A 10,690-nucleotide genomic window follows, 5' to 3' on the forward strand; every position below is an offset into this window, starting at 1 on the left:
GGCGGGCGGGAGGGAGGGGGAGTCGGCAGGTGCCGGTTACCCGACGGGGCTGGGCCCCGGCCCCGGTTACCGGCCGTGGGCGGGCTGCCCGGGCCCTGCTCCAGGCCGGGCACGAAGCACCGGCGGTGGCTGCTGCTTCCCTGTGGCCTCCCGGGGCCCGGTGGGCTCTGGCCCCGGCAGCGCCTCGCAGGCGGTGCCCTGTTGCTTACCTGCCGCCCCTCCTTCCAGAGGCGCCCAAAGTGCAGGTGTACTCCCGCCATCCCGTCGTGTTCGGCACCGGGAACATCCTGAATTGCTACGTGGAGGGCTTCCACCCTCCCAAGATCAGCATCACCCTCCTCAAGAATGGCGAGCCTATGCAGAACGTGGAGTACTCCGACATGTCCTTCAGTGACAACTGGACTTTCCAGCGCCTTGTCTATGCACCCTTCACCCCCAGCAAAGATGATGAGTACACGTGCAAGGTGGAACATATCACCCTCACGGAGCCGCAGATTTTCAAATGGGGTATTGTGGACTTTTCTCTTGCTTGTGAAAGAATTAAGTAGTAACGGGCAGAAAAGATTTGCTTCAAGTATTATTGAAGGTTCTGTAGGTAGCTGGTTCCCTGACCTCCTAGGTGAAGTAACCTGAAAAAAGATATGCCTGGTAATGCAGTGATTTTTTTGGCTTTGAAGCAGGGCTAAGCAGAGCAGCACTTAATGTTTAGATTCACACTTAATGAAATCACTTCCTTCTCAACATGTGCCTTGACTTCTGAGCCATAAAATGGCTAGTGTTCCTCTTGCCGTTGGCAGTTGCATGTGAGTGTGAAGTTCTGGTAGGAGGACTTCTGCTGGTGCAGCTCCTGAGACAAAACAGGATCTTGCCAGATGAGGCCTGCTTCAAGGAGTAAAGCAAAATGCTTGAGGCAGACCTAAAGGAGGATTGGGGAGTGGGGACTGGTATTGGTGAGCCGATCTGCAGCCTGTTACAACAAGCACGCAGCTTAGTAAAGGCAGCTCTCTGGTTGTTGCAGTGTGGCTGTTTCCCAGAACTGTGGGTTGTGGTGACTGGTGAGAGGGGGGGGGTTGTGTGTGCTGTGAATGAAGCCTAAGGCTCTGCCCTTCTTTCTTGCAGATCCAGAGTACTAAGCTGTGCTTAGGATAACCATGGTAAGTTATGTTGAGCCCTGCTGTTAAGGGGAACATGGACTACTGTCTGTGGGGGCAAGTCCATGGCTTGCAGAGTTTAAGAACAAAAGCAATCGCCAAAAAAAACCCTCTACAGTGGTGCCAGTGGCTTGGGAGCGTGGTTGTCCTGAAACTGTTCTACTTATTATTTTAGCCAGTGTATGATAACAGCCTACCAAGAAGCTCCTTGGCTCAAAAGAGAGCAGCTCCTTGGGGCAAAACTTCCTTCTGTCTCCTCGGCATGTCTGCCAGATACTGTTCAGAGTTGTCACAGGTTCTGTAGTGCTTCTCTGGATCCCCTAATGCTGTCTTTGGCCTAGTGGAGAGGAAGTTGTAATACCTAGGAATTCCCGTGGAGGCTTTGCTGTGTCTTGGGGGAAGGAAGGCGCTGGTTAACCCTGCACTAGGCATGGGTAAAAGGGAAGAGCAAAGCGTCGGCTTGGTAATGCAGAATTTGTGAGGCACAAGCTGGTGTCTTACTTGCCAAACAAGAAGCAGTTTGTCTTTATTCACCAACGTCTCAGTCTCTGAACGCTCCAGGTTCTTCAAACTATCTAGGCACTTCTAAGCATACTGATCTGGATTTCAGAATAAAATAAATATCTAGCCTAAGCCTTAATAGTGAAAACTAAAGAAACTTGGCCTAGCTGAAATAGTAGCAACACTGGTTGAAACCCTTCGATTCGGGGTACTCCGATAGAGGCTGGATAACTGTTGACCACATCAAGCACAAGCCTCTGCAAGATCTCAATACTCTCCAAGCTGGATGAGAAAATACTAACAACAGCTTTTAGACTGAGACAGAATCATGAGTCAAATGGACTTTGTAAATCAGAAAAATACTCCTGGGCACCGCTTCTAAGAAAGATGTAGCCAGATGGGAGTCCTTTACTGTCCACTGTCTAATGTTGCTCTTCCTCTAGTGCTCCTTCAGCCCTTCCTTGCTGTAGAACAGCAAAAGAGAGCATTAGTCTTCCAGGGATAAGAGGGGGAGGGGGATTATTTGACCAGCTTTCTAGTGTGTGTATGTGGGGGACAATAGAAGAAGACACTCTCTTAATTTGCAGCAGAAAAACTGATATTGAGACCAGAGGGGAAAGGCTCAAGAAATCCACCAGAGCCCAAAGTAGTTGGATTACAAGAGTATTTAAGAGGAATGCCACATGTGCTTAAGCATCTGCTTATAAGTGTTGCTGGAGACAATATACTGAGCTAAATCAACCTTTGGTCTGATACACTACAGGTGTTTCTATGTACCAGAGCCCTGGAAAAATTGCATATGGCCTCCCTCCACCACTCTTCTGATTTGCCACTTATTTCCGGACAGTAGGGAGGGAAACCTGGCCCTTGGAGTGGATCTGGGTTGTGCTGTGCCCATGCAGCAACTGCCTAGTGTGTTGTCTTGTCATCTTCTTGCCTGGGCTCGAGGGGAGGAAGGCAGTCTTCCCTGAGGACTGTGTTGGTACCAGTTGCCTGGGGAAGGTGCTGGTGATAACTGGGCTGCAGTGGCTTTAGTGGGATGCTTGCATGAAGATCATTGATGAGGGAGAGCAGACTTTGTTCAGGGTGGGATTGTTGGGGAGGGACAACACTGACTTTGCTAGAGTTTGAAGGCAAGGAGCTAGAAGCTGGGGCAGTAGAGTTAAGAACGTGCTAGAGAGTGAGAATATCATCATAGATGGCATTTGGGGTGGAAAACACTGGTCATCGTAATAGAGGATTATTTGTTGAAGGATGAGGCCCCCACAGAGCAGGGGATAGAAAAGCAGATTTCTGCAGGGTGGGAAGGTGGGTCTGTGTGCCTGCAGCTGGGGTTCTGGAGWCTAAGTTCACATGTGGAAAACACTGTAGTGTTTGAAATAGTTACAACAGAAGATCTGAACAGTGACTAACATCAATAATCTCTTCTTCCCCATGCAGGTTTGAAGGCTTGCAAATTGAAAATGAGCTTAAGCTTCTGTCCTTTCTTTATGTGCCACTTGCAGTTGTAATGGAGAAGAAGAATCGCGCTGATCTCGTACAAAATTCCTTCTCTGTAGAATGCTGTCTGCTAGGATTAAAACTTCTAGCCTGAATTCACTGGATTATATTCCTTGCCTTCTTCACTGTGGAATTAAAATGCTGAGGAATTAAGATGAGAGGAAAAGCATGCAGAGGGCTCTATGCCCTTGAGGCATATGGCAGATGATCTGCAAGCATAGTAATGCTATTGAAGCAGCTCTGGACCAGCAGTTACGATGGAGACCCAAAGTGAATTGATTGGCGAGGAATCTAAATTTTGTAAATTTGGCTGTTCTGGGAGATATGTGAGGCGATTTCATACTGTTCAAACCTTTAGAAGCCCTGCTTGATTGTAACATCCACTTGCCCTAATAGTTTTGGTGCAGCCACAGCTGCACTTTAATGAAAATCTTTAATAGTTGTTCTTGAAACGTTATCCTTTATTACAGGCAATGTGTTAGCTAGGCACTGTTTGAGCACATAACTATGTATCTACATTACCAATTAAACAACTGTGTAACTTTTTTAATGGTCTGAATTGTACAGAATGTTTTATCTAAATATAATTGGAAATTTTCAATGACTTCTGTCTTTCTGAGTAGGAGGCACATATTTCACTGGGGCCAGCATGAAGAGCTGTGCTTGCTTTTATGTTCACCCCAAAGAGGCAGGAGTGAAAGGTTCCCCTTAGCACTGTTTGCCTTTCCTGATGCGCTTTGAGTGCTGCAGGCCTGCTTCTGTCTCTGCTGCTATCCGTCAAGTAAAGGAATCCCGATACACCCGTTGTTTTCTACCAGATCTGTTTTGACTTCTCTTGATGTGGAAGCAGGGTGTCCTCCTGTTTGATTTCCCCTTCCTCCAAGGAGCTCACTGACTTGACACTTGCCCTTAAGATGCTACTTCAGTGTCGTACCATATCCAGACCCAAATGAGTTCTCTGCTTTCACAGGCTTTGATGGCCACTGGGTTGTGGGTAAATCTGGAGGGTGGGGGCACTGCCCTGAGTTGCAGTTTTTCCATGGAGAAGATTCAGGAACGTTTTTCTTCTGGAGAATAGCCACTTATGTAGGTTTGAAGTGGACACCCTAGCTGAGAGTGTTAATGTGTGGAGTAAAGCTGGGCTGAGGGGAAGCAGGTATGAGTCAGCTACTTTCACTTGCCAGCTGTTTTTCTGTTCTGCAAGTGGCTTGACCCAACAATGAGGAAGTCTAGTTTAGAGTCTGGTCTTGTGTCACACTTCAGGTTGAACAAGATTTTGATGGGAGTACCCCAAAATGGTAGAACTACAGAAGCTACTTAGCAGAACCCTGTAGCCTGTGTAGCTACAGATCAGTCTGCTTTTATTTTATGCAAAAGTCAGTGCAATTACTTCATGATTGTACCATTCAGTCAGGGAGGATTGAATTTCTGCAGATTTCATGTGTGTGAACAAGGATTCCTGTCAAGTATGTTCAACCTGGAGGACATGATCTATCATACTTATTTTGGGGGGACATATTATGATTTACGGTGACTTGGAACTGCCAAGACAGAACATTCACTTATGAATGATGTTTTGGCTTGCTGTCATAGCCTCTTCCATTATAATTGCTTTCTGTGCAAGACAAGGAGAAAAATTGTCCTACACAAACTTTTGTCTTCTATGTGCTTTGCTTGAAAATACATTTTAGGCAAAACCAAGTTGTTTACTGCAAGTAACGGTCTCTCAGCCTCTGATTAAAATCATCTGAAAATGCTGGGATGAAAGTGTTCTTTATATCCCAGTTGTCCATTCTCAGAGAGAGAGGAATCTGTTTCTAGAAATGAGGAATCGAATTTAATCTTACTTTTTTGGACTGCTTGACAGGGATTGAGTGCAGTGATTTATGTTGGTCTCCCATCGGCATTATCTCAAGGGTGATGGGTGGGATGCAGGTGCCATGGGAGACGGCTGTGTCTTCATGCCCTGTTTTCTGCTGAATGTCAAAGCAAACATGTCTGCGATGCCTCTCCTGGGGTGAGGGGTAGAAAACGAGCTGGTCACTCCGTGGGGACCCACAAGGGTCAACGGGACGTCATTCCTCACCAGGCTCTGGGGCTCCCACCCAGGGCTGGCTCCTTCTGGCCACCACCCCCTTCCAGAACCTTCCTTCAGCCCAACAGCTGCCCGGGCAGACGTATGGACAGACAGCCAAGGTCAGCCCCAGGCAGAGGGGTCATGCGAGCCCACCTTGGCCATGGGATGGGGGTTTCTGGGGGTCCTGGGGTTGCCCTGGGTGGTGGGCTGGGAGCTGCCTCTCCTCAGGGACCCAAACCTGAAGCAGCGTTGCCCCTCGTTTCACCTAGTTTTGCCAGAACTGCGCCAGGATCTCACTCTGATCACCTTTTTCTGGTAGGACTTGTTTTTCAGTTCAATCTAAGCTGGTTTCTCCCAACATGATGTCACCCAGCACAGCTGTTGCCTTTTTCTTGCCGACATCCATATGTGAGACTGAAAGCTTGTCTAACCTAACTCCAGAGTTACCGGGCAGTCTTTTCGGCAAACACTTGTCCTGTACCATCTGCATGAAGTGGTTTAAAGAGCCGGTGATTTTGCCCTGCAGCCACAACTTCTGCAAGCTGTGTATTAAAAATATCTGGGTGAAGATGGTGCTTTGCGCTTGCCCAGAGTGTCAGGCTGAGGTCCCAGATGGGCAATACATAGAAAACACAGTAGTGGGAAAGGCGCTGGAGAGCCTGAAGGGCTTCCAGGTGGAGCAGGGCAAGCAGAAGTGCAGCGAACACGGCAAACCCCTCGTGTTCTTCCGGAAACCGGATGGGAAACTGGCCTGCTTCCTCTGCCGAGAGTCGCAGGCGTCCGAGGACCAGATCGGCCAGTTTCTGCTCGTACCCGATGACACGCAGCACTATGTGGTAGTTATCGTGCGAACACAGTAAGACTCTGTCAACTATTTGATCATGTGTCAGAGACCTCGCTGCTAACGAGACCAACAAGGAACCATGGTTTTGCTGACAAATGACTTTGGATGCAGTCAATCCTCTGTGCTGAAAAAGCCGATGGCTCCTCGAATTTATCCTACCAAGGCACTGCAAAACTTGGCCTGCAATGCCAGCCATGCTTCAGAGCCCAGCCCAGGCCCACCCCAGCCCTGAGTAACGGTCCTGCAGGATTTCTGCAGGAGAAGATGGTCTGGGAGGGAAGAAAAGTTCTTTTCTAAGAGATTTCAAGTAGAAGCGGTAGGTCTGTGGCTGGGCAGATGGGTCTGTTTGTTTGCTTATTAGGGCTTGTCCAAGCTGAGATCTTTTGATGAAGTATTACTTTATGCTGAAAGGATAAGCTGCCGTGAAGGCCGATGCTGAAGGAATATCCTCACCCTCTCTCTTCAGGCTCCTTCACATGCCCTGCAGTGCGGCTAACTGCTCAAACCAGGCAGATCGCTTGCAGCCTTCTCCCAGACATTAGTGACAGCAGGGCTGTTGAAGGAGTGGGAAAGGGGAATACGTGCACATCCATCACGTAAGCTCATCCCCCTCCAGTTATTTCTTTTCTTACATATGGTAAGTCAAGAGAAAGGATTTGTCCTGAATTCTCTGGGGGGACTGAAGAGGATCACAGGGTAATGGCTGTGTGTATCACACCAACAGGAAAACCTGATCTTAATTAGGACCCGAGTGGAGTCCGCTCTGCAGAAGCTGAAGATCCTCTGGCACGGGCAAAAAGAGCAAATCGCGTCCCACCAGGTGAGTAGCATTTATTCAGCAGACAGCTGCGCTCCGACAGAAACCGCTGGTTTTCCTCCAGAGTGATGGGTCTACTCTGCAGAGGAGGCCCTACAGATGTCCGACCACAGCTGCGGCATAGATCAGCCATCGTAACGTACATCACCATCTTCCCACACGAGGGAAGGCTTTGCCCTTATTGCACTCGTTGTGGTATTGCTTAGGAAGTATTTCGACAACTTACTCAAAAAGCCCCCATTTGGGGGAGTGCCATGCATGTAAATCCTGGGGGGCCGTCCAGTTTTGATTAACATCACAATTTCGGGACCACATCTAGCACAACCTTCTCTATTTTATCAGGCACGGTTATATTTGTGTTTTGCGTGGCACCCTGTGCCTACCTGCCCAAGCAGTCCTGTCAAGGGCCAGGATGGAATTTGGAGCACTGTATCAGCCTGGGGTGATTTTCCTTCTTCCTCAGAAATATCAGGCATTGGCCAAGGCTGGAGATGAATATCTGGCTGACTGGACCAGCGGTCCAATTTTGTAAAAAGGTTCTCCAGTCTTTCCAGGGGATAGGGTTGTTGTAGGATGTCTGGGTAAGTATGAAGCATGAAACAAGTCTCAGTTGTGGTTTATGAACTACAAGCAATTTTGTTGACAGCAAAATATTTCCCAGGTTAACAAAGAATCTGTGTTTTTAGGAGAACAGGTTACTTCTTCAACATCACATCTCTTTCTTTGGCGTTTTTAAAGCTTCACCAGTTCCTTCATGGCAGAGAGAAAAGACTAGTGAATGAGCTGCAAGAGGAGGGGAAAATCTTTCTTCAAGACATGCAGCTGAATACGGGTGTCCTTCAAGAAAAGTGTAACCAAGCAAAAGAGATACTGATACACATTCAGTCCCGGCTCTACCACCACAACTCCATCAGCTTCCTAACAGTGAGAAATTGAGGTTTAAATAAAAAGCTAAAAGAGAGGGTGGTTTAGCAAAGAGATAACCTGGGGAATGCGAGACCTTCTTGGAAAGGAGTGAGGGGGGACAAGAAAGGAGAATCCACGGCATGTTTAGTAATTATTTGTAACTTTACATTTCCATATGGATGAGCTCTGAACAGCAAGCTTTGAAATATAAACCAGCTTCAGATAAATCTTGTGGGTTATCACCAAGGACATCTGTATGGAAATAAACTCTTGTGTTGCTTGTGCCTGCTCCTGTTGTAGCTTGAGAGGGTTTTTTTTTAATTTTATTTTTTTTCACAGCAAGAAATTGCACAGCAACAAGCAATGCATGTGGTCTGGGTAGGAAATAAGCAGGGGGGAGAAAGGATTCAGGATGCACCAAAATCTCCTTAGCTAAAGCCTGGGTGCCCAATTCCATGCCAAGTGTGCATGTAGCTCCCTGCAGCCCAGCTTCTCCCCAGGAAGGAGAAAGGAAATGCTGCAGGCTTGCATGGCTTCCAACTCAGACATTTCTGATACTTCAGTGGAAATGAGTTTGGGATCTGCAAAACCCATCGAGCTGGGTCCTGGCAAATCGCCACAAAGTGTTTGTTGAAACACTCGTGCTATACTTGCAAGAGGAAAGGTGCACAGTCCCCAAAGCAGCACCAGCTGCCTGTTTCAGCTCAGCTAACCAGGGCTTACCTGCATGGCAAATACACCATTACTCAACACTTCCTCTTGCCTTTCATTTAACAGGGTATCAAGTCCTTCATGAACAGGTAAGTGCAAGCAGAAAAAAATTCTTTGGGTTGTTTAAAAACTTGCTGAAAAATGAGCAAGAATCAAAGACTCTGGCTTTCCGTATCACATTTCAATAAGGCTGAATAATCATGTAACTTGAAAATGACTGTTTTGGACCTATTCAGCTTTGCTTAAGTAGTAAAATCCACTAGGAAGAATTTTCTGGAATGTGCACAAAATACGAGCGTGGAGGAGAGTTGGCTGAGCGTCGTAATGTGGCTGTGTCGCAGCCACGTGCAGTCCAGCCGAATCCAGGTAAATCCAGCTGCAGTGCTGGATTTACCCCATATTTACTGGGCTCTGTGATCACAACCTAACTGACAAGGTGATTTGCTGCCTGCCCAGCTTGCAGGAAAAAGCACACACCCTGTCTGAAGGTCAGCTAGTCTGCCGTGAACTCAGCCCGGGGCAATTCAAGGGTCCAATCCAGTATACTGCATGGAAGGAAATGAAATCCGTACTTAGTCCAGGTAAAAAGACACTGCTTTCTTATCACCACCATGTTTTGTCACCGCCCTCAAGGAAAAGGCATACAGAGCATCTCAACAGCAGCTCGTTCGGAGCTGCTCCGGGAATGAATCAGCACCAGGCAGGGAAGGAGACCACAGTCTTGGCCTCATTTTTCTGCAGAAGCTGGAAGAGATTCAGAAAATGGGACAGGGTGATGGCAGGAACGGAAAGGCTGATCTTACGACCACCGCAGCTGGATGCTGCTCTGGGGAACTGGGTTGTAGCTATGCTTCTGCCACTGCCTTCCTCTGCACCGCAGATCGTCAGCCACAAAAAAATTGGTGTTTGGCCTGTAACTCAGCCTGTCTCATTTCCGGAGATAGATAAACTGCAGATAAACTCTGAGAAGTTGTAGTGGGAGTTGAGAACCCTCACCAGTACGGTTTGAGAAGCATACGGCTTTAGTGCTAGTTGGTGGCAGTGGCTTCCTTCCTCCTGGCCAGGCTGGGCCAACTTTAGCAGTGGCTCTTTTACAGCAATTCTGGACAGGACCTCTGCTTGCTCTGGCCACCTTGAAGAGCCTCATTAGTCTCAGTACTATGGCATCTAGTCCTTCATACAAAGTAGCATGCTAAACATTTCCTTTGCTGTTAGCTTTTCTTTTTTTTTCATTTTCTCCCTAGGCCTGTCTTTGATAACGCTAGGCCCTAAAACAGCACATCCAAACCTTGTGCTGTCTGCAGATCTAACCAGTGTGAGACATGCCGATGTAAAACAGATGCTCCCCAATACCCCAGAGAGGTTTGACTCCAGCGTCGCAGTCCTGGGAGCTGAAGGCTTTACCTCAGGGAAACATTACTGGGAAGTAGAGTTGAGAAGAAGACCAAATGGACTTTGGGAGTGGTGAAAGGGTCCATCAACCACAAAAAGAAGCACCCGCTCTCACCCAGAGAGGGCTACTGGCTCCTAATGTTGAGAAACAGGAATGAACTTAAAGCTCTGGACATAGCCATGAAAGGGCTGATCCTGAGGACGGGCATCTCTAAGATCGGGGTATACCTGGACTATGAGGAGGGGCAAGTATCCTTTTATGAGGCTAACAAGATGTCCCACATCTACACATTCATGGACACTTTTACGGAAAAACTTCACCCATATTTCTGCCCGTGCTTGAATGAGGCAGGGGAGAACAGCCACCCACTGAAAATGTTTTCCTCCAAAATATAGGCTCAGCTTTACCGGCATTTCACTTCCAGAGKATGTTCCTTGGGGTCTGAGATAACAAAACACGGCGGCTTAGTGACACACCGTTTCTGAGACAGTCTGACGCGGCTTTGCAGCCCCACTTGAACACCCGGCATCTCTAGTGTTTGATTTACAGCTCTCACTGTTAATTTGACAGGGCTTTTCAGATACCGAGGGGAGAGTCAAGACATCGGGGAGGTTTTTCGTGGCAGGCTCGGTGGGCAAGGTGGGATTTGTGCTTGGCAGGATCCCRAGCGCCTTTCCCGCCTCCGGGCTGGCAGAGACGCGCTCCGGAGGGTCAGCCTGGGAGCTGGCGGGGTCCCCTCTCACGCAGCCGGGCTGGGAAACTGTTAGGAAAGTGCCTCGGAGCAGGGAAC

General features: G+C 48.1%; 4 protein-coding genes across 4 annotated transcripts in view; all 4 read left to right on the forward strand.

The window, feature by feature from the left end:
• The window catches only part of B2M (beta-2-microglobulin), a 4,094-nt gene extending 344 nt beyond the window's left edge, over positions 1 to 3,750 (forward strand). The window contains exons 2-4 of the mRNA XM_026068223.1: positions 229 to 507; positions 1,120 to 1,154; positions 3,093 to 3,750. Coding sequence (XP_025924008.1) covers positions 229 to 507; positions 1,120 to 1,133 — 293 coding nt within the window. The 3' untranslated portion in view covers positions 1,134 to 1,154; positions 3,093 to 3,750. The remainder of the gene's footprint in view (positions 1 to 228; positions 508 to 1,119; positions 1,155 to 3,092) is intronic.
• Positions 3,751 to 3,858: 108 nt separating this feature from the next.
• LOC112967235 (E3 ubiquitin-protein ligase TRIM69-like) lies at positions 3,859 to 6,109 on the forward strand. Its single transcript, XM_026068222.1, has 2 exons — positions 3,859 to 5,348; positions 5,549 to 6,109. Exons 1-2 carry the CDS (start codon positions 5,332 to 5,334, stop codon positions 6,087 to 6,089), a joined length of 558 nt encoding a protein of 185 aa, XP_025924007.1. The 5' UTR covers positions 3,859 to 5,331; the 3' UTR covers positions 6,090 to 6,109.
• Positions 6,110 to 7,378: 1,269 nt separating this feature from the next.
• Positions 7,379 to 9,837, forward strand: LOC112967238 (E3 ubiquitin-protein ligase TRIM69-like). The gene is made up of 4 exons (XM_026068224.1): positions 7,379 to 7,471; positions 7,577 to 7,814; positions 8,574 to 8,596; positions 9,752 to 9,837. Exons 1-4 carry the CDS (start codon positions 7,464 to 7,466, stop codon positions 9,777 to 9,779), a joined length of 297 nt encoding a protein of 98 aa, XP_025924009.1. The 5' UTR covers positions 7,379 to 7,463; the 3' UTR covers positions 9,780 to 9,837.
• On the forward strand, positions 8,231 to 10,620 carry LOC112967234 (E3 ubiquitin-protein ligase TRIM69-like). Its single transcript, XM_026068221.1, is given in 2 exon segments — positions 8,231 to 9,940; positions 9,943 to 10,620. Coding segments are annotated over 2 exon segments (597 nt in total). The 5' UTR covers positions 8,231 to 9,696; the 3' UTR covers positions 10,296 to 10,620.
• The last annotated feature ends 70 nt before the right edge of the window (positions 10,621 to 10,690 follow it).

This window comes from Apteryx rowi, unplaced genomic scaffold (genome assembly GCF_003343035.1).
Source record: "Apteryx rowi isolate R43461 unplaced genomic scaffold, aptRow1 scaffold_27, whole genome shotgun sequence".
NCBI lineage: Eukaryota > Metazoa > Chordata > Aves > Apterygiformes > Apterygidae > Apteryx > Apteryx rowi.